Genomic DNA, 23,346 nt, shown 5'->3' on the forward strand with positions numbered 1-23,346 from the left:
CAAACAGGAAATTAAATTCAAAAGTTCCCAGGGCTTTTCCTGTGTACTGGCTAGTGCATCGGAGTTCAAAGTGCTGTCCAGAGCGGTCACAATGGAGCACTCTGGGATAGGTCCCAGAGGCCAATACCGTTGATTTGCTTCCACATTACCCCAAATTTGACCCAGCAAGGTCGATTTTAGCACTTCTCCCCTCATCAGGGAGGAGTACAGAAGTCGATTTTAAGAGCTCTTTAGGTCGACGAAACGGAGTTGGTTATGTGGACGCATTCATTTTTAAATCGACCTAATGTGGCTAAATTCGACCTAACCCTGTAGTGTAGACCAGGGCTCGGTTTCTCCGCTTCCCTATGAAACCTGAGACTAATGGTACAATTTGAAGCAGCATAGTTTAGTGTTTTGGAGTATGGGCCTGGGAGCACAGAACTCCTGGGTCCTACTTCCAGCTCTGTGTGGTCCTTGAGCATTTCTTCGGTGAGGTTACATATCGCTCATCTCCCTCTCTGTGTGTCACATCTGTGAAATGGCTACGATGATACCTACATACCTCTCAGGGATGTTGTGAGGTTTGATTGACTAACTGTCAAGTGGTTTGAAGATGTAAAGTATTATTTAAGTGCAAATTAATTTTCAACCAGCTTTTGTTACCCTGCAGGCTTCTAGTGTGTCTTTTATAAGGAAATCTCCTACAACAAATCTCTCTTCCTGCTTGAAATTTCGTAGTGACAGCTAGTTTATGATGACTGACTGGTGTGTGCAGATGTATCAGATGAGCTTATGAGCTTACCCGCTTTGCTTGTATCAACTGTATTGTGAGACTCTGCATCAATCGTTCTCCTCTTGTGCAATAAAGTAAGTTGCATTAAAGCAATAATGCCTTTCCCTAAGTGAGGTCGCATGGAAATATCTGCACTGTATGGATAGCTGAGAGAAATCCAAAGCCTTTGGCCATGTGCCGCCTTAGCCAGAGGCATGCCAGTATGCTCCTATTAGTGCTTACCTAATGTCCCCCTACTGCAGAGTGGCTACGTGCAGTATGTGTGCACATGGGTGTAGGCAAGAAGACAGCCTGTGCAAGATGCAGTCTGTGTACTACTTCCCTCAGTGCCTGGATTAGACTACCCCATTCATGGATCTCCCTCTGCCTGCTTGTTGCTGTAACAATTAAAACTTCTTATATGCTCCTTAAATTTCCACTGCCATCAGAAGTCTGATGTCAATAACTCTCTTCCCCCAATTGAAAGGTCAGTATCTTTGACCCTGCCCATTGATTTAGCCTGCATGCTCTGTATGGCAACACACTAATCTGGGAAGTGAAAGAAATTGCACCTTCAACTCTAGCATGGCAGTCAGAGCACTAACCACTAGGTATGCTGGAGATTTTGTGGCCTTTCATTTTCCCAAACCTGCTAGATAGACTTGGTGATTAGCTCACTGCACAGCCATGTGGAAGATTCAGAAATAGAATGCCTACGCCATAGTGGGAAAGGGCAGCACCTTACATTATTCAACTGCAATACCTCTTGCCAGCTAGGGGAGGCAGAGATTAGCTCAAAAGGGGCTTCCTGATGAGAACGGTAGTGACCTGAAGTCTTTGTGAATAATAGGGCACAAGAAATTAAGAGAGCTCCGTGGCTCTGCAGGGAAGGATAAATAAAGAAAAGGAGGTCAGTGTCTCATATTTGAGCTTTTACTAAGTTGTCAGTCACAAACACATATCCTGTCCCACTGAGCAAATGACTCAAACAGTTAGGAAAATAAAGCTGCAAGTGTTGAATGCCTCTGGTATTTCCTGGGCAGGATCGATTGCAGGTTGAGGACCTCCAGGAGTTGCTCATCATAATTTTAACGGCCTCCCTAGCTCATCTCACTGTTACGTCATAAATTAAGAGCATAGAAATAATCTGTCCCTTTTTTTAATTAACCCAGATCTAGTTCTAGATGGTTATTATTATTACAATATTCTAACTGGTGAGATAATAGTCATGTATCATGTGACCTAATTAATACTCTGTAGAAGTGACGTTAAGAATGTTTCCAAGTATTTCACAATTAGAGGGAATGAAGTAATTAACCCAGTTGATCTGCCAGTAATTGGTAGGTGTGCAGTGGAAGCATGGCCTTGATTCCATTACAAATATGGCAAGTGTGTGAATATGGCAAATCAATTATTGTTGACCAAATAACTTGCGTTAAGAGCACCAGCGTGGAGTTAGTTATGCAATTCTGAAGTAACTGGCTAGGTTTTAGTGACTTTCTCTCAAATGAAAGCTCATGGCCCACTGTGAGGCAACTACTTGGATAAAGTACCTACAGTAAAATAATTACCTTCATATAAAAGTATGAGTAGTCAGCAACCAAATCTGTCATTCTGTCCAGGGCTTGAGTCTTACCATTGGGACACCTGTTCTCTCTCTCTCTCTCTCTCTCCCTCCCCCCCCCACCCAAAAATAAATAAATAAATAAAAAGATCCTGCACATGTCTGACAGGACAAACCAGCATCTTGCAGTGCTCACATACATTTACAGTTGGTCACTAAGGGCTTGTCTACATGGCAAGTTATTGCACCAAAAGCCAGGATGTGAATCTACGGTGTCCCATATTGCCACACTATAATGTTCCGTGTGGACACTGCTATAGCGCAGTGAAAGGTCCCAGAGGATGGCTTAACATACTACCCCTTGAAAGCATAGCATGTTAAGCTGCACGCCAGGACTTAGTACTGTAGCAGTATCCATATGGGATGTTGCAAGCTGATGCAGTGTAGATTCATACCCGGGTTTGTCACACGGTAACTTTCCGTGTAGCCCTAACTATACAAAGGGAGCAAGGAGGCTAGAACTCATGACCTTCTATTCTAGGTCAGTGAGCTGTAGGTGCAGTTCCACTAGTTCATCCAGTTGGGGGAAATGATAAAACAGACTTATTGCAGAAGAGGAAACAGAATGACAGTCAAGACTCTTGGTTGTATTCCTAACTCTACCACTAATTGGCCTTGGGTAAGTCACATGACTTTTCTATGGCTTACTGTTCCAACCTGTAAAATGAAGATAGTAATACTTAGTTTTTTACTTCCCACGGGTGTTGATAGGCTTTTTAATGTTTGCCTAACACTTTGAGATTCTCTAATGAAAGGTGTTGTATGGTGGGGAAGTTGTTATGCTGTTCATCCTAATCTACGTGTTTGTGGGTTAACAGGAAACGGACGGTTGTGCCATTATGTCATTTACAATGGCTGACTCAAATGGATGTTGACATCTTTAACGTGGATCTCCCCTCTTCCCCACCTCCCTGAGAACTGCATTTCCTTCCTTTGTAGGACTGTGTGTTTTGTACACCTCTCGGCTTAGCAATGAGACTAAAATGAGACGGACGGTGACCTTTTAAATGAGGAAGTGACCAGAACGTAGGCACAGCAGGAAACTACAAATGACAGAGCAATAACATATGTCCAACTTATTTTGCATTAGAGAATTTGCTGTCCCACTTTTCATTCCTTATCAAGAATTGGGAAGATGACATTACATTGTATAAATATTGATTCTCCCATCCACAGACAGAGGAAGCCGATTGTTGAGCAGCCTTTGCAGGGGACTGTACTGCTGGGAGCTCATCAGGTGAACAAGGAAAACAATGGGTAGGCTCAGATAGTGTGTCTGAGACACTGAGCAGCCCTGCAGAGGCCTATGAGGGTCATCACCTAGGAAAGATGAAAAATCTTTTGAGATGACCCCTCTCTTCACAATGTTTAAATCCCAGCAAGGCTAACTGTCGTCTATTGGACCTGAGAGAACAACGCAAAGTGGGAACACGCTGGCAGCAGGGTTTCCTTTCTCAAACTGTTGGGGTGAGACAGAGACTGTGGTGCCTGGGAGCAGACAATGTATCAGCAGAAGAGGCCACTTTGGGCGGGCTTGGACAGAGACTGAGGTTCAGAAGGATTAAACATGTCTCCTTTTGTGTCTGAAGGATCATAGGCCTCTGGACACCTGCAAGTGCAGAAGTGTTTAATGTTACTGACCAGGGACTCTGGAAAAAATAATTCTCTTTTTGTTGGAGAAACAAAGCTGTTGTATCCCATATGTCAGTTCTAAAGGTTCCAATTTGGGGAATGGCTCGTTTTTTATCTGGGTGAAATCCTTGAGTGATAACGAACTGCTCTGTTACTGTCCCCTCTATCCGCATGTGCAGTTTGCACTGTCTGCAGGCTTGCCAAAGAATCCCTGAAACCTTCCGGTGCAAGTTTGTAAGCAAACGGCATGAGGGAATGAGGAGCCCAGCAACATCTCCTAGGAATCTGAAGTATTTCTAGAAGCAAATCAAATTGTTTCTGATGGGGGTCGCGGTTTATGTCGCGTAAGGAAGCTCTCTCACTCGTTCCCCTGAAATCGTGACTGCGAGCACTTGGGGTGGGAGCGGTGTGTCTTCCCCCCGCCTGCCCTTGTGCCCTCACTTGCCCCTTTCATACACCTCAGGAGTAGTCCCTAAGCAAAGCCAATAAAAAAATACAACCCCTGCCCTGCCACCAGAAGCAGCTGTGAAGCAGCAGTGCTTGCCTGCTGCTCCTCTGGTTTTGGGAGGGACTCGAACCATCCTTTGAGGCTACAGTGCAGCCCTAAAGGCAGCCACCTCTTTAGAATCCACATCTGCAGTACTCCCCCTGCCCAGCTTCGCGATTATATTATTTCTGTGACTGTCTGAGCCAAGCCGTGGTGCAGGAATCTCACATTCCCATTGCCTGCCCTCCAGAAGGGTAGCTGTATGCATGGTGGCATAATACCTTGGGCCGACTCATTTTCTTTTGCTGGAGTCTCTAGCCCTCCAGCAAGGGCTGCTAGTCACTGTGTCACAAACTGCACATATTATTTCCCACTTCACATCTGCTTAAATAATGGGAAAAAACTCATGAGACTCTTAATTCCCCTTCTTGGCCTTACGGGGAGGGATGGCAGCTGGACAGCAAGTGCCTTAAATAAAGGGGCATAATACAGAAATCTGCCAGTTCCATGAAGACCCTAGTAGTGGCTCAGGGGGAGTTCATAGAAAGAGTGACCTTGACACGGGAGCTCTGATTTAGCTGCATGTTTCCAGTTAGTCTTCTGGGAGTGAAACTTCCAGTTCAGTGAAGGGGGATGACATTTTCTTTGAGGCCTTCCCCTAGCAAGTTAAGCCCATAGCTCATTATTAGGCGTTCAGCTGTGACGTGGTGGATGGAGCATGGGATGGGGAGTGAGGAGTCCTAGATTCTGTTCCTGACTCTGTCACTGGCTTTGCACCCTTGGGCAAATTGCCATACTTCTCTGCCCCAGGTATCCTATTTGTAAAATGGGAGTGATTCTACTGCTTACTTCCCTTTGTAAAGAGCTGTGAGAGCTACAATGAAAAAGCATTATGTAAGCACAAGTTATATCATGTGAACTATTCCAGTACCCTATTATAATTGACCTTGGAGAGAATTAAGGGTTAATCATGTATGAAGCTGCGTTTGACTTTCTTGCTGGGTCATAACCTGAAAATGCCCAATAAAAATTAAAAATATTGATGTCCTTGGAGTATACCACAGCTCTTTGAAGTGATCAATGAATTTTTGACCCTGATACACATTCCATTTCTAGCTTGGGCATGGAAGCGTCTTTTCATTGGTAATGTTAAACTGTCTAAAGCAGTGACGGGGTGTGGCCCAAATCTCAGACAGCAGAGAAGAGCTGGGAGAAAGCCGGATACTATTATGAAACAGACTGACTGACTGGTAGACTGGGATCCTGCTGGAAGTACTTATGGGGTGTAGAAAGCTGCAACATTTCTGTTAGGATTAATGCCTCTTTTGGCTGAGGTCACTCCTGGAAGCCGTGTCGCAGGTATGACTTAATTTTTGGCACACATAATCTCTCAATAATAAGTACATAGAAGGCTTAATACCTTCTGTCAGGAAGGGGAGCTCCCAGCCAAGAAGCTCCTAACCAGGTCACAAATGAGCAAACTTGCCCTTCCCTCTGTGTCATTTTTATTAATCACGTGTGTGACGGGTTGGATCACAGAAACCCCCTTGGGAGCTGTCACCCGATGTGCAAAGACTACCTCTGCTCCTGTTTTCCCTGCCAGCTTAGGACTCCAGCACCCTGTCTTGCTGAGCCAGACACTCCCGTCTGCTCCAACACAGACCCAGGGTCTGAATCACTTGCCCCAAAGCTGCAAGTTTACCTGAAAACAGCTCACAGAAGTTTGCTTGTCTTTAGTACTCAGATGCCCAACTCCCAATGGGGTCTAAACCCAGATAAATCCGTTTTACCTTGCATAAAGCTTATGCAGGGCAAACTCATAAATTGTTCGCCCTCTATAACACTGATAGAGAGAGATGCACAGTTGTTTGCTCCCCCAGGTATTAATACATACTCTGAGTAAATTACTAAATAAAAAGTGATTTCATTAAATACAGAAAATAGGATTTAAGTGGTTCCAAGTAGTAACAGTCAGATTTGTGCATTTTATTTTATTTTGCTTGGTAACTTACTTTGTTCTATGTCTAATCAAACTAAATACAGATAATCTCACCAGTTCCAGAATGCTCCCTTTTACAGGCTAATCTCCTTTTAGCCTGGGTCCAGCAATCACTCACAACCCCTGTAGTTTACTGTCCTTTGTTCCAGTTTCCTTCAAGTATCCCGGGTGTGTGTGTGTGTGTGTAGGCTCCTTCTTTAGCCAGCTGAAGACAAAAGGGAGGGGTCTCCCACGGGTTTAAATAGACTCTCTCTTGTGGGTGGAGACCCCCCCTCCTCCCTCCTATGCAAAGTCTAGCTCCAAGATGGAGTTCTGGAGTCACCTGGGCAAGTCACATGTCCCTGCATGACTCAGTCTTTACAGGCCGAAGCCATTGTCCATATGGTATCTTGCATGTCTCCAGGAAGACTTCTTATGTGGACTGGAGCATTCCAAGATGCATTCTCCAAATGTTTCCTGATCAGGTACTTAACCTGGCGAATTCCTTCCTAAAGAAGCTGACCAAATGCCTCCCAAAGCTTACTTAGAAACCAAGCAAGCATACAGCCCGTATTCTTAACCTCAAGTAGAAAATGATATATATGTACAAATAGGATGAATAGATATAGTAGACTGTAACCTTTACGGAGATATATTACATGGCACAGGCAGCACAAAACATATTCCAGTTATGTCATACATACATTCATAAGCACCCCCTCCCCATAAAGCCTTATGGAATACACTGTCACAACGTGAAATATATGTGAGGTAACTATTACCAACAGCTTGTCAGGCCAGTTAACAGAGAGGAGGTGGTAGCAATGTGGAGCTGAACACCAACACTGTTTTGGTTTCAATCAAACACCAATCACATTCACTGATCTGGTGATCATTATCTTCTCAACCAAACTTGCCCTATAGGCAAACCCATCTCTCTCTGCACTCCCTACTGGATAAATGTCATGCCATTCACCAGCTAGAAGCTCATGGTCCAGAGATGGGCCCTCAGAGCAAAAGCACTTTGACTCATCTTTTAGCACCCTTCATCTGTACTGCCTGTTAGCTCCTCTGGCCTGGGACCTTTTTTCGTTTTGTTTGTCAAAAGGGCTTAGCACACTTTTGAGCACTAGATGAAAAACAATGTGGCATTCTCACTGCTGAAGATAGTAAAGCATATCTGCAAAAAGTAGACTATTCTATCATATATATTACATATTGGCAGATACAGCCACTAATGTGCTTATCTAGTCTGGCTGGATAGCACAGAGATTGAAAAGATCATCTAGGTCAGTGGTTCCCAACCTTTCAGTGTGGGCGGGTGCCGGACGACTAGCCGCCAAAATGCCGCCGAGGAGCGCAGCCGCCAGACAAGCAGCCACCGAAATGCCGCTGACAAGCGGCAACGCCAAGAAGCATCGCTGCCGAAATGCCACTGAGTAGCAGCGTCATCAAGAGGCGTCGCCGCCGAGAAGCAGCAGCATTTCGGCGGCGCTGCTTCTTGACGTTGCCACGTTTCGGCGGCTGCTTGTCCGGCGGCTGCACTCCTGGGCGGCAGGGCATAGTAGGCAGGCACACATAGATGCCCACGGGCACCGCGTTGGGGACCACAGTCCTAGGTAATCTTATCCATCTCTTTGGTCCAGTGCAGGATTTCCCCTACAATATTTTTTTCAGAGCTTTATCTGGACTAGTTTTTAAATCTCCCAAGCAAATGGGCTTCCAACGGTGTCTGCAGTGTATTTGTTGCCATATTTTAAGTGTTCAAAATAAGCATAAATGGTGGAACTAACAAGATTTGTGCCAACCCTAAATGTTCCATTGTTTTCTTGTATTCCTTCTCCCAGTCTGAGTCTGTGTTTTGTCATCTTACATGTGAGGTGCCTGGTGCTATAATATACTACCACCACACACAGAAAACTGTTCCAGAGTTTATTGGATCTCGCTATCCAGGAATCTTTCCCCTGATATTTTCTAGCCTAAATGCTCTTCATCTCAATTTCATGCCATTGTTTTGAATTACTATGCAGAGTTCCAAGTAAGTCACCAGGGGAAGGAGATGTAATTGGAGGGCTGGGAGAGGGGCACACCAGCCAAAAAGGAAGGGTCGAAAGTTAGGAATCGTATGAATCGGAGAAACCTAAAACACCTCTCCCCTCCAGCAAGGAGCTAGACAGCTTTCCAGCACAGGCAGGGTTAATCACAGGTGAGGAGACTAATCCTAAATGTCCCATCTCACAAACTGCCCCTGCTTCTGCCACCAAATGTGGGTGGCAAAAATTGATTGTGATCAGCTGCAGAAATGGGCCTTTCTAAGGCTGTCTCTATACTGCCACTTTCAGCAGTAAAACTTTAGTTATTCAAGGGTGTGAAAAAACACACCCCTGAGCGTTAAAAGTTTTAGTGCTGAAAAGCGCCAGTATAGACAGCACTTTATCGCCGGGAGCTGTGCTGCTGGCAATAAAGCTACCACCGTTCGTTCGGGGTGGGTTTTTTTTTTTAATCACCGGGAGAGCACTTCCCCGGCGATAAAGCGTGACTACACTGCCCACGTCACAGTGCTTCCGCGGCCACGCTGTAACATGGGCGGTGTAGATGTACCCTTATGGGATAGGTGGCAGTCTCCTTTTTCTAAAACCATTTCTGATGTATCAGATGGTATGTTGTAGCTATATCAGTCTCAGGTTATTTGAGAGACAAGGTGGGTGAGGTAATATCTTTTATTGACTGCAGAGGTGTTAACAGACCACTCTACCTTGAATGGTCTCTTACAATATGTGCTAACTACTTATGCTAAACAATCTGTTACACCTTGCATTTTGCTGTGAAGACCAAGGCCTTGTCTACACTACATAGTTTTGTCAACAAATATGTCGACCCTCAAAAAGCGCTATAATAATCGGTATTGCATATTCACACTCCCTCCCTCTGTAGGCAGAGTGCATCCACAGTTGGGGCACTATCATTGACAGTGTGAGCAATGCACTGTGGGTACCTTTCCCACAGTCCAGCTCGACACCTTCTGCCACTAGGTCTTGTGGGAAAGCAGAGTGGATCGCGGTGCATCTAGGGACCGGGCTTAATGTCCCATGATGCATTGTTTTCTGTCCCAGCATTCCATGGGCTTCCGGCTTTCTTTCGTGGCATTTTTCAACAGCTCTTATTTACTGTTCACCCCGCCATCTCTGTGTGAAGGGATGGATCCCGCACTGCTCTCCTATGCTCTGATAACTGTCGTGAAGACATTGCGGATGGCAGTGCAGTTAATCACAAAGTTCCTAACTGAAGAAGACTCCCAGTTGCCTGACATGCTGTGTGTTATGGATAGGACCAACTTCAGATTGCTTTTGGCATTCACGGAAGAGCTGCAGACAGTGGACTGTCGCTTTTGGGTTCGGGAAACAAGCACTGAATGGTAGGATTGTATCGTCATGCAGGTCTGGGATGATGAGCAGTGGCTACAGAACTTTCGGATGTGGAAAGCCACCTTCATGGAACTGTGTGCGGAGCTCGCCCCAGAACTGTGGCACAAAGACACTGGAATGAGAGCTGCCCTATCGGTGGAGAAGTGCATGGCAATAGCTGTGTGGAAGCTGGTGACTCTAGACCGCTACCGGTTGGCTGCGAATCAATTTGGAGTGGGGAAGTCGACAGTTGAGGCTGCGTTAATGCAAGTGTGCAGGGCAATTAATCGCGTGTTCCAATTTTGCCACCAGACCACCTTGCGACGGAGTACATCAATAGGAAGGGGTACTTCACCATGGTGTTGCAGGTGCTTGTGGATGACTGTGGGCATTTCACTGACGGCAACACAGGGTGGTCCAGGAGGGTGCATGATGCACTCATCTTCAAGAACACAGGCCTGTACAGAAAGCTACAAGTGGTGACTTTCTTTCCAAATCAGAAGATTACAATGCGGGATGTTGACATGCCCATAGTGATCCTGGGAGACCCGGCGTACCCCTTATAGTCCTGGCTCATGAAACCTTACACAGGAAACCTGGACAGCAGTAAGGAGCGGTTCAACAACAGGCTGAGTAGGTGCTGGATGACCGAGGAATGTGCCTTTGGCAGATTAAAAGTGCGCTGGCGATGCCTTTATGGAAGGTTAGACCTCAGTGAAGATTATATTCCCATGGTCATAGCCGTGTGATGTACGTTGCATAATCTTTGTGAAGCTAACGGTAAAAGGTTTGCTCAGAGGTGGAGTGTTGAGGCAGACGGCTCAGCTGCTGATTTTGAGCCAGATACCAGGGCTATCAGAGGGGGGCAATTCGAATCAGGGAGGCTTTTAGGCAACACTTTGAAAATGAGAACCAGTAATGTATATCTCTGTGATTGGTGCTGCAATGTTACATTACATGTAGTTTTCCTAAGAAGCAATGGTGAAATTTGGGGCCTTACATTCCAATAAGCAAATGATTAAACTGCCTGTGTATGTATTGGTAGTGTCTGCTATCTCAATTTGTAGGAAACAAACAAAGATGAGTTACCATTCAAAAACTTTACTTTTATTGCACAAGAAACAGCACACACACACACACACAAAGAGGCTTGGTGGGAAAGGAGGAACCAGGGAAGCGCTGACTTTCAGATCTGTGTGTAGGTCCAGCTATCATTATGAAAGTTGTCCGAGGGGATGGAGTGAAGGGGAAACCGAGAAGTCCCGGAAAGTGGATAGGACTGTGCTGGCGGAGTTTGGGGGGAAGGCACGGAAAAGAGTTCTGATTGTGCTGCAGGGGAGGGCAGGCACGCATGTGCTCAGTCTGCAGCATTATTAAGGACTTCAGCATCTGCGTTTGCTCCTCCATAACTAATCATCCACTCAGTAGTGTCCTTAACAAACTCCTGATTTTCTTTTCTGTCCTGCCTTTCGGCTTCCCTCCACTCCTTGCGTTCCCTTTTCTCTGCATTGGAGAAGTGCAGTACTTCCCGGAACATGTCTTCTTTGCTCAGTCTTGGGCGCTTTCTTATCTGGTGGAGACATTCGGCCGGTGTGTGGGGGGTGTTCCTCAAGGCCATATCTGCCAAAGCACAAGGAACAATGCACAGAAGCATGATTAAGTTCACGCACAGCATTGAAACATTTCAGTAAAATACACCTCTGGTAACATAATCACTTTCTCAGTGACCCTTGGCAAGCAAACATCTCGGCGAACACCCAAAGCATGGTGAGTGTTGGTTAGAGAGGTGGAGGGGGAGCACTCCTCATGAGGAAAAGAGCGCCCTGCAAGGGTTGCATTGCAGCCAGCTAGGGAAAACATTCTAAAATTCTCCCACACTTTTCCACAGGCGGGGGTCATTGTAGCAGATATCTCACTCCTGATGGTAAGCAGGGAAGAAAGGACACATGTACTACATGCTTGGGGCTTCCATCCTGGTCCCTGTGCTGCTCGCCTGTGTGCCACTTTGGTTCCTGCACAAGTGATTGCCGAATGGCGCGGGAAAGTTCCCTACAATGGGGGAAGGAACAAAGCAGCTCTGCCAAGGAACCTTCGGCAGAGGATTGCCAAGGACCTCCAGGAAACTTTTTCCTAGAGATCTCTCTGGAGGATTCCCGTGTGCATCAACACTCCTGTTCCGCCATACTGATTACCTGCACAGGGGAATGTCCAGCACACAGAAATACAGCCAGCCTTTTACATTTCTATACCCTGAACTCAGCTCTGCACTACACAAACCACAGCCACTAACCAGGCGTCTCCTCTCCTGCTTCTTGCTCACGGGAGAGCAACTGCTGAGACTGCCTAGACACCTCCGGAGTGGTGAACAGTTCCTGGCTGCCTGCCCCACCGGGTGACCCACTGGGAGCTCCACATCGTCGTCTAACTCCACCTCTTCATCAGTGACTTTGTCCTCTGGGTTAGGTCCTCTTTCCACTACCCTCAGTCACACTGAAATATCCATGGGGCTCTTGGCAGTAGAGATGGGGTCACCACAGAGGATAGCGTCCAGTTCCTTGTAGAGCCAGCGGGTCTTGGGTGCAGCACCGGAGCGACAGTTTGCCTCCTTCACTTTATGGTACGCCTGCCTCATCTCCTTTATCTTTGCTCTGTACTGCAGCGAGTCCCGACCATAGCTCTTTTCGCACAAGCCTCAAGAAATCTGCCCGTAGGTATCCCAATTCCTACGGCTCAAGCACAGCTGTGACTGCACAAATCCTTCTCCCCAGATACTGAGCAGATCCAGCAGCTCAGCCATGGTCCAAGCGGGAGAGCGTTTGTTGCACTAAGCCACCATGGTCACCTGGGAAGATGCAATGAGACCTCTCCACATCAAGCCTACAGGAAATGGAATTTCAAAAATTCCTGAGGCTTCTAATGGGGAGGGGCGGATAGTTGTTTACCTGGCTGCAGGGCAGAGGAGTTCAAACTGTTGACCAGAGTGGTCAGGATGGGCATTGTGGGACACCCCCTGGAGGCCAATTAAATTGATAAAATCAAGTGTGGTGTCTACACTGGCACTTTGTTGACAAAAAAATTGTGCAAAAAGCTTTATGTCTCTCATCGGGGAGATTTTGTTTTGTTTCCAAAACCGAGCACTTTTGCCGCCAAAGGTCACATCACAGTGTGTATGCATTCACTGTTTTGTTGACAAAAGGTGCCTTTTGTCAACAAAACTCTGTAGTGTAGACAAGGCCTCAGAGGAGTTCTGTGTGGCTCGAAAGCTTGTCTCTCTCACCAACAAATGTTGGTCTAATAAAAGATATTACCTCACCTCCTTGACTTTCCAATAATATCTTTTATTGGACTAACTTCTGTTGGTGAGAGAGACAAGCTTTAGAGCCCCACACAGCTCTTTTTCAGAACATCTTACATCCAACATATCCTGGGACAGACATGGCTACAACTTTGTATATTTCAGATTATAGGCTTCCTTCTTCTTAAGGGGGGTAGGAGCCCCATAATGCAGAGGACTAGTGCCTTTCACCTCTAGAAAGAGCAGTCTTGTTTCACGTCACCAGTGGAAACCCCTTTTGGGGGAAGTCTATAACTTTTTTTTTTTTTTTTTTTTAATTAGAGAAAGTGAGTTGACTTTGTTTCCTACTGGAGTGAGTGAGGTGGGGAAAGCCCCTCTGTCCTGCAATTGCTATGTGCAAGTTATAGAGTCAGGTTGCTAGTGTCTATACCCATCTGATTTCATATCTCCTCTGGAAAGGCTTTCTTCTCACTTAATTTCTGAGCCTTTTTAGCACCTGTCACACAAACTAACCCTAACTTTCCCTCCCTGTGCAAATTCCCTTACTGAACAGTGGCTGTATGTGTGAGTTACAAAGTGAAATCATCTGTGCTCATCTCCCTGCAGAGTTAACGAGCTCTACGTAGACGACCCGGACAAAGAGAGCGGAGGTAAAATAGAAGTGAATCTGAACATCAGCTTACCGAACCTGCACTGTGAATGTAAGTGTCTCCGTTCAGGCCTAGAGTTCTTGCTGTATTTCTAGAGGTGGTTACTCAAAGCTCTAAGTTTACTCATTTAACGTGAGATCTGAGAGCAATCCCCACCCTGTATTTTGGTGAAATGTTGTTGCCCTTTTCTCCTATGGAAGAAATAAAAACTCTACCTTGTCCAATGTATTGTTCTTCCCTTTCTGGGTAGTATGACTGTAGGGAGAGGCATTAGAGAGAGGCTTTTCTATAGTGTGTTGCCCTCTCTATAGGGAATCCGTTGTACCCATGTTTACACAATCCAGGGGCCCATGTATACAATCCAGGTGTGAGAGGGAGGTCAGATTTCTGGAGTGGCGGAGTCTCTGTAAATACCCTAGTACTTCACATTCTAAGCCAAGTCATCTTTTTCTTGCGATCCTACCTAGCAATGGAATATGACTCTGTCCTCTTCCAGTTCTGACTAGTGACCCACCTCCCTTAGTGAGATCTGACTAAATCTAGTTTCCTCTTTCATGGTCTGCTCTTTTGTGTCTGGGGCCTTGGCTACACTCGCGGATTCACAGCGCTGCCGCGGCAGCGCTGTGAAGCGCAAGTGTAGTCGCGCCGCCAGCTCTCTGAGGGGAATAGCTTGCAGTGCTGCGAGCGAGCGTGCAGCGCTGCAGGCGCTGATTACACTGGCGCTTTACAGCGCTGCACTCGCTGCGCTCAGGGGGGGGTGTTTTTTCACACCCCTGAGCGCAGCAAGTGCAGCGCTGTGAATTGCCAGTGTAGCCAAGGCCTGGGAGTAAGAAACCTTTGAGTTCTAATCACGGCTGTCTGACTCAGATGTCACATTTGGCCTTTGGCAAATTACCTAACTGCTCTGCCTCACTTTCTCAATCTGAAAAATGGGAATTAGGCCTATTTCCCAAGGGTGTAATGTCCTAAATTAATATTCATAAAATACTCTGAAACTGAAAAGCCCTTTGGTAATTATTCCATCACTGCTGGAATAAAATAAATGGGATGTTTATTTTAACAGGTGAATTTCTTGAACGATTCTGTCAAATGCCAGGAAAAAGTTGTTTGTGCCCCACAAAGAATTGTACACACCTGTTCCTATTCGTAACTTTCTCTGTGTTTCTCTTTCCTTTTCCCCCCCTCCTAACCGGGTAGTGGTTGGACTGGACATTCAGGATGAAATGGGAAGGCACGAAGTTGGCCATATTGACAACTCAATGAAAGTACCTCTCAATAATGGGGATGGCTGCAGGTTTGAGGGCCACTTCAGCATCAACAAGGTGAGTGTGAATGACACCTGTTGTGAGTGTAGGGTGGTTAGGGAGCAGCTGGCAAGCCCCATATGCAAAGCACTCATGAAAGCCCACATCTGAATGGCTCTGCAGTTACTGTGGTTTCAAATCAGGAGGTGAGCTCAGCTCAGCTCCCTGGTGCTGCAGTATAGTACTAGGAGGAGAGGCTGCACAGTTAGACCAATAGAAGTATTAAATCAAGCGCCCATATACGCTTGTCTAGAACGACATTCCAGGTGTCACCTCTTGAATAGCAGAAAATAGGCCTGTGTTGTGGCCAACAGCCCCTTTCATTAAAACAGGCTCTAATGTCTTAGGTTGTGTATGAGCTATTGGGGAATGCAGAGTGGCTGCTGTGTTTGCCCTCCATAATCATAGAATATCAGGGTTGGACAGGACCTCAGGAGGTCATCTAGTCCAACCCCCTGCTCAAAGCAGGACCAATCTCCAGACAGATTTTTACCCCAGTTCCCTAAATGGCCCCCTCAAGGATTGAACTCACAACCCTGGGTTTAGTAGGCCAATGCTCAAACCACTGAGCTGTCCCTCCACAGCACCTCCAGTACATGGCTCACTGCTGTACAAAGAGCTTTGGCACATTTTGATCCAAACTCTCTCCTAGTCCAAGAACTACAGAGTGATTGGAATGTTCCCCCTTTGGGGATGCCAGCTTGACAGAAATGGCTTTGTGTTTAGATGGGGTGGCATGAACACACATGTGCGTCCATGCGCGCACATCTATGTGCTGTGTAGAAATGGAGCTCTGGCATGGTCTGAGGGAATGAATATACAGGCCTAGGGAGGTTCCTCTCTGGGATGGGTGTGTCCAGAATTGGTTACTCTTGCTATGTAATGCTGCAGATGACTAAATGGGGTGTGGGGATTGGGAAGGTGTGGCTCACTGGCAGCTTTATTCATGCCCTGTCATGTACCACAGAGGCAGCCAAATCCTGCTTCCTTCTCCCCCTCCCCCTCCCAGACCATGTTAAATCACATCTAAAAATAACAGGCAGAACCCCTTGCTTACGCTGTGGCATGAAAATGATTTAGACTTGGCTGTTCCTTGAAGCATAGTCTTTTCCCCCCCCCTCTCTCTCCCATTGAGCAGCCAGCGAGACTGATGACTGACTAGATACTAAGCTGGGATGGGGCTCGGTGCAGACTTTTTGTTCTGAAAGTCTGAGAGCTCCCTGAAGTGTAGGGCTAAGGTAGTTAACTCCTGTCTGGTACGTGTAATGTGTCTGCTTTCTGGCACAGGTCAGAGCCAGGAGGCTTGCTCTATGTTCTTCTTTCACAAAGTAGGAATAGGGTGATCTGCCCGACACTCTCTCTCTCTCTTTCTCTCTAATTTTTGTTTTTATTATTTGGGTAATACATCAGTCTTGGGGGTGGTCTTTGGCAGCAGGGGTCAAACCCAGGAGCTCTGGCTCTAAAAGCATGAACCTCTATTGCCTGAGCTAAAAGATCCCAGTCTGTTAGCAAAAAGGCTGTATGGATTTATGAACCTCTTGGATCCAGCCACTAGAAGCGGACAAGCCATGCTGTGTAAGCATGGGTTAATTTGCATTATGGTAGGGTCTAGAGGCCACAGTCAGGGATTTAGGTCTCATTATGTTCGACACTGTACATACACAGAATGAAGGCATGATCTTACAATCGCAGGCTCTGATCCTGCAAGCAGCTAAGCCTCTCTGAACTCTGTGTATGTGACTAGTCCTGTTGACTTCAGTGGGACAGCTTGTGTGTGTAAAGTTAAGCACATGCTTAACTGTTTGCTCCATAGGAGCCTAACAAGTGTATGATAGCATATGGCTAGACAACCAGTGGGTACAAGTGAATGGGAGGGAGCACAGAGAGCAGCAGTGAACATTGTACTGTTTTACAATGCATCAGTTGTTGCTAGGTGTTGCCAACCACATCAGCACTCAAGATCCTTTTGTTCTGACACCAGCCCTGAGCTGCCAAGGAAGATTTACCTGGCCCTTCCAGAGCAGCGGTTGCATTGACTCTGTTGAAAGGCTTCATGGTGCAGTTCTGGTAATCACATTCTGAAGTATCTTTGAATTCCAGAGTGAGCCAATCAAAAATGACATGAGAGCGGCTGCTTTACATTGTCATGGCAACTGAAGCCCTTAGGTGAAATCCGTGTATGCAGAAGTTACTGTTCTTCAAGTACTTGCTCATGTCCATTCCATATTAGGTGTGTGTGCTCACCACATGCACCGGTACCGGAACTTTTTTCCCTTAGCAGTATCCATAGGGGACCGACTCTGGCGACCTCTGGAGTGGCACCCACATGGCGCGGTATAAGGGGTGCGGCCGGCTCTCCCCACCCTCAGTTCCGTCTTGCCGTCAGTGACGGTGCTGGAACTTCTGCTGCTTCGGCTAGCTTTCGCTTAGTTCACAGTGTGTCTCACAAATGTTTCTTTGTAAAATAGTTGTATATAGTTTAATATTTACCCTTAGTATTAGTTCTAGTTAGTTGGTCCCAGACGGGACTCAGCCTAGGGACAGGGCATGCCCCGATCCTCAGACTTTAAACCATGTGATCGTTGTAAGCGGCATATGCCCATCAGCGACCCACATGTTAGCTGTTTAAGGTGTCTAGGAGAAGGACACATAAGTGATAAGTGTCGCATCTGTAAGTCGTTCAAACCCAGAACGAAAAATGAGAGAGACATCCGTCTCAGGGCATTCCTGATGGAGTCGGCGCTGACCCCGGCACCGGAGCAGAGGTCCGACTCGGCCCCGAGCAGTGCAGTGTCGGTACGGAGTGCCCCTCTGGTGCCGTCTACGAGGCGGCACTGATTCCCCTCCCCAGCCACAGCCAAGAAGCCCAAGAGGTCCACGAGGGGAAGATCTCCCACTTCCCATAAGGGAAAGGAGCGGGCTGGAGGAGAGCCAAGATCCCCGTGCTGGGTGGCTCAACATCTCTGTGAGGGAGTCGGACCCCAGCTCATGTCGAGCGGTCAAGGCCCTCCCGTACTATGCCTGCCACACCGGACAGTGACCAGGGCCTCTGTCAACTCAAAGTTCTGTCGATGCCCGAGGCCCTGCAGGCAGCGCAGGAGATTCTGATGCTACCGGTGCCACCCACACTAGCTCTGGTGGTACCCAAACCTAGGGGTAAACCTGCCTTGGGACCGTTCCAAGTGTCCCTGCCTCAGCAGCGCCACTCCCCATCGTGGGGGACATCCCACCAGTGCTTGCCCCCATGGAGCCGTCATGCCTTGGACTTTGGGAGGCAGGCTCAGAGAAGCCCTCTTCAGTCTCTGGACCCTGGGCACCGACAGCAGGATTTGAGGTGCGGCTTGCAGGCGCAGACCTGTGGAGGCACGCGCCCCCCGACGTGAGTGTCGAGACCGATCGGCGGAATGGGGTCACCGGTCACCTGCTCGACGGCACCCGTCGCTGAGATGCGAATCCCCTCAATCGGGGAGATGCTATTGACGACCAGCCCACTCAGACTCCCGGTCCCACTTAGATCCCGGTACAGCTCAAGCAGCGTGAGGCATAGATCGGCGGTCTACTGACACAGATTCACCGAACGCCGAAGATCCCCGGGGTCCCACGGGAGGAACGTCTCCCGACTGCACAGGTCAGCGTCGAGGCACAGCGGCCAGCACTGTGGTGAGGCGGGCCGCTGAGCCAGCCGCTCATGATCATTCCGCAGCGTCCATTCTGCTTATGACTCTGGTGCTGATCAGGAGTCCCTGGTAGCAGGACAGGCCCCGGCACCAGTGGTACCATCAGCCTCATTGGCACTGCAACTGACCCTGTGGCCTCCGGGCCAATGGCCGGCAGCATGGTACCCTTGGAATCCATGGGGGTTCACCCAGCCTTCCCAGGACGCCTGATCAGTGGCGGGGGCCTCAGATAGGCTATCGGCTGCAGCATCCCGCCCTCCTCTGGAGGGGGAGGCCCCACAGGGGAAGACCTCCCCTCCCCCAGGCCCATGAGGAACTAGGGGAGCAGCCAGTTGGACCACCAGGAGATGCAGATCCCTCAGCGCTGGCTTCATCCTCATCACCAGACAAAGTGATTACGGGTCCCCCTCACCCGGTTCTGCAAGATAACGCCAAGGCTCATCAGGAACTTTTGAAGAGGGTCGCCTCTAACCTGGGGCTCCAGGCAGAGGAACTTGAGGAGCCGTCGGACTCATTGTTCGACGTCCTTTGCTCCACAGCACGCACTTGTGGCTTTACCCCTACACAAGGGGGTATCGAAAATAATTAATACCCTATGATAAACCCCCTCCTTCCTGCCGTCCATCTGAAAAAGGGCTGAGCACAAATATTTTGTGCCAGCTAAAGGCCATGAGTATCTCTATACTCACCCGGCCCCAAACTCCCTCGTAGTTGAGGCCGTTAACCAGAGGGAGAGGCAGGGTCAACCCAGGACTACGCCCAAGAATAAAGACTCAAAGTGACTGGATCTGTTTGGGCGAAAAATATATTCATCTTCCAGCCTTCAGTTGAGAGTGGCCAACCACCAAGCCTTCCTTGGCTGCTATGACTACAATATGTGGCAGTCTATCGACAAATTCGAGGTCTCGCTGCCCGAAGGGTCCAAGAAGGAATTCTGGGCAACCCTTGAAGAGGGCATGGCTGCAGCAAGAGTGGCCCTCCAAGCAGCCTCGGACGCAGCAGACTCTGTGGCTCGCACCATGGCCTCGGCCATCTCTATGCGAAGGGCATCCTGGCTGCTCCTCTCGGGTCAAGGGAGGCTCAGCAATCGATGCAGGACCTCCCCTTCGATGGCTAGGCTCTGTTTGCAGAACAGACGGACAGTAAACTGCATGGCCTTAAGGACTCCTGCACTGCCCTGAAAACTCTGGGGCTGTACGTTTCCGGTCTAGCCCGTAAGTGGTTCAAACCACAACAATCTCAAGGCCAAGGGAGTCAAACCCACCAGGAGCCCCCCTATAAGAAGAGTTGAGGCTACAAGCGCCGCCCGAGCCACCCACCTCCTCCCTCTGCCCAGTCAGGCTCGACCCGCAATAAGCAGGGGGGCAAGCGAGCATTTTGAGGGTGCACTCGAGGGCAACCTACCAGACTTTACTCAGGATCTGTCTGCCCCGCTGTTCTCCAACCACCTTTCTTTTTTCCTCCCCACATGGACAGCTATATCTTCAGACCTCTGGGTTCTCAATACTGTGGCGGAGGGTTATACCCTACAGTTTACTTCCCCCACCCCCTTCCCTGTACCTCTTCAAGGACCCTTCTAATGAGAGTCTCCTCGCGCAGGAGGTAAAGGGGTTGATACAATTGGGTGCGGTGGAAGAAGTTCTTCTCGAGTACAGGAACAAGGGGTTCTATTCCTGGTACTTCTTAATCCCAAAGACCCAGGGCAGTCTGCGGCCCATCCTGGACTTGAGGGATCTCAACAAGTATCTAAAGAAGCTAAAGTTCCGTATGGTCTCCTTGGCTTCTATCATCCCCTCCCTGGATCCGAGAGACTGGTATGCCGCCCTTGACTTAAAGGACGCATACTTCCACATAGTGATCTTTCAAGGTCACAGAAGCTTCCTCCGGTTTATGGTGGGGCCCCACTACTACCAGTTTACGGTCCTCCCGTTCGGCCTGGCAACAGCACCAAAAGTGTTTACCAAGTGCATGTCAGTGGTGGCTGCTTACCTCAGGCATCGGGGTATCCAGAGCTACCCGTATTTTGACGACTGGCTAGTCAAGGGCAACTCCAGGTCTCAGGTCCATGAGGATGTTGCGGTGCTGCAAGCTACGTGCCACTCCCTGAGCCTACCGGTGAACAACAAAAAGTCTACGTTAGTTCTGATGCAAAGGATAGAGTTAATCAGAGCAGTGCTCGACTTTACCTGGGCCAGAGCATTCCTGCCGCTAGAAAGGTTCCAGACATTGACGGACCTCATCGCAGAGGTCTCTGCATTCCCCCTGACTATGGCCAGGGTTTGTGTGCACCTGCCGGGTCAGATGGCAGCTTGCACATACGTTGTCCGTCATGCCAGGTTCCAGATGTGGCCCCTGCAGCAATGGCTGGCGATGATCTATTCCCAGTCCAGAGATCACCTGGACAAAGTCGTTACCATTCCCCCGACAGTACTTGCCTCACTGCGATCATACGACGGTCCTAGAGGAGGTTCCATTCAACACCTCCCATCACACAATTGACTTGGTATCAGACGCCTCGGACTTCGCCTGGGGTGCGCACCTGGGCGACCTCCAGACTCAGGGTATGTGGTCCCCAGAGGAGATGACATTACACGTAAACGTCAAAGAATTCAGGGTGGTCCGCTTGGCATGCGGAGTTTTCCTACCTCACCTGCCGGGCTAGGTGGTGAGAGTCCTGAAGGACAACACGGCCTCTATATTCTATATCAACAGGCGAGGGGGAGCATGTTCATTGACGCTCTTCCAAGAGGCACTCCATCTTTGGGACTTCTGCATCAGCCACGAAATCCATCTGGAAGCTTGTCACCTCCCTGGCATCAAGAACACGCTAGTGGATCACCTCAGCAGAGCCTTCTCCTCTCACCATGAGTGGTCACTCTACTTGGAGGTAGCTGGCATGATCTTCCAGAGGTGGGGGACTCCCCGAGTGGACCTGTTCGCCATCAGGCTAAACAGGAAATGCCACCAGTTTTGTTCGCGGCAAGGCCTGGGCAAGGACTCCCTCTCCGATGTCTTCCTCCTGTCATGGTCAGGGAGCCTGATGTATGCATTCCCTCCGATTCCTCACATCAGCAGGGTCCTGGCAAAGATCAAGAGAGACAAGGCACAGATTATCACGATTGCCCTGGCATGGCCCCGCCAGCATAGGTTCGGCACGCTCATGAACCTGGCAGTGGCCCCTCCCTGGCCCCTGCCAAACTGACCAGACCTGTTGTCACAGGACCCTGTTCGGCTCCTGCACCCCAGCTTCATGTCCCGCCACCTCTCGGTGTGGATGTTGCCTGGCTGAACCCAGAGGAGCGGACCTGCTCAGATGAGGTCCAACAGGTTCTCCTGGGAAGCAGGAAGCCCTCAACCACACTGACTTACCTGGCCAAGTGGTCGAGGTTTTCCTGCTGGGCGACCAAGTGTGGCATCTCTCCCTCATGTTCTTCCATACAGTCTGGCTTGGACTTCCTGCTTCATCTGAGGAACCAAGGCCTGGCACACACTTCCATTAGAGTGCATCTCGCGGCCATCTCTGCTTTTCACCCACCGATCCAGGCCAGACAGTGTTTTCTCATGACATGACGATCAGATTCTTGAGAGGCCTCGAGAGACTCTTCCCACAGGTACGGACTCCTGTCCCACAGTGGGGTCTTAACTTGGTCCTCTCTAGGCTCACCGGCTCGCCCTTTGAGCTGCTGGGTTCCTGCTCCCTTTCCCACCTGTCATGGAAGGCTGCGTTCCTGGTTGGCAAGACGGGTCTCTGAAATTAAAGCCTTGACCTCGGGACCTCCGTACACGGTCTTCTACAAAGATAAGGTTCAGTTGCGGCCCCACCCAGCCTTCCTGCTTCCCCCCTTCCATATGAACCAGGACATCTTCCTCCCAGTGTTCTTTCCCAAACCGCACAAGACTAGTAAGGAGAGGTGTCTTCACGCGCTGGACATCCGAAGGGCCTTGGCTTTCTTCTTAGAACGCACCAAGCCTTTCCGAAAATTGACTCAACTCTTCATTGCTACAGCGGATAGGATGAAGGGTCACCCGGTGTCCTTGCAGAGGATTTCCAATTGGATCACCTCATGCATAAGGACCCTGTTACGACCTGGCGGGGTTCTGCTGCCGCTGATTGTCAGAGCCCACTCGATGAGAGTGCAGGCGTCTTCGGCGGCCTTCCTGGCACTCATCCCTCTCCAGGACATCTGTAGAGCTGCAACGTGGTCCTCTGTCCATACGTTCACGGCTCATTATGCCATCACTCAGCAGGTCAGGGACGACACTTGCTTCGGCAGAGTGGTGTTGCAATCTGCATGTCCATGAACTTCTACCCATCTCCAGGGGTACTGCTTTGGAGTCACCTAATATGGAATGGACGTGAGCAAGAACTCGAAGAAAAGACAGTTACCTGTTCCGTAACTGGTGTTCTTTGAGATGTGTTGCTCACGTCCATTCCACAGCCCGCCCTCCTTCCCCACTGTCAGAGTTTCCGGCAAGAAGGAACTGAGGGTGGGAGGACCTGGCGGCATCCCTTATACGGTGCCATACAGGCGCCACTCCAG

At 48.8% G+C, this 23,346-nt stretch overlaps 1 protein-coding gene across 1 annotated transcript in view; it reads left to right on the plus strand.

The window, feature by feature from the left end:
• ERGIC1 (endoplasmic reticulum-golgi intermediate compartment 1) overlaps positions 1-23,346 on the plus strand; it is a 101,416-nt gene that overhangs the window by 56,991 nt on the left and 21,079 nt on the right. The window contains exons 4-5 of the mRNA XM_005298054.5: positions 13,781-13,875; positions 15,022-15,146. Coding sequence (XP_005298111.1) covers positions 13,781-13,875; positions 15,022-15,146 — 220 coding nt within the window. The remainder of the gene's footprint in view (positions 1-13,780; positions 13,876-15,021; positions 15,147-23,346) is intronic.

The sequence above is a fragment of the Chrysemys picta genome, chromosome 8, assembly GCF_011386835.1.
Source record: "Chrysemys picta bellii isolate R12L10 chromosome 8, ASM1138683v2, whole genome shotgun sequence".
NCBI classification, from domain to species: domain Eukaryota; kingdom Metazoa; phylum Chordata; order Testudines; family Emydidae; genus Chrysemys; species Chrysemys picta.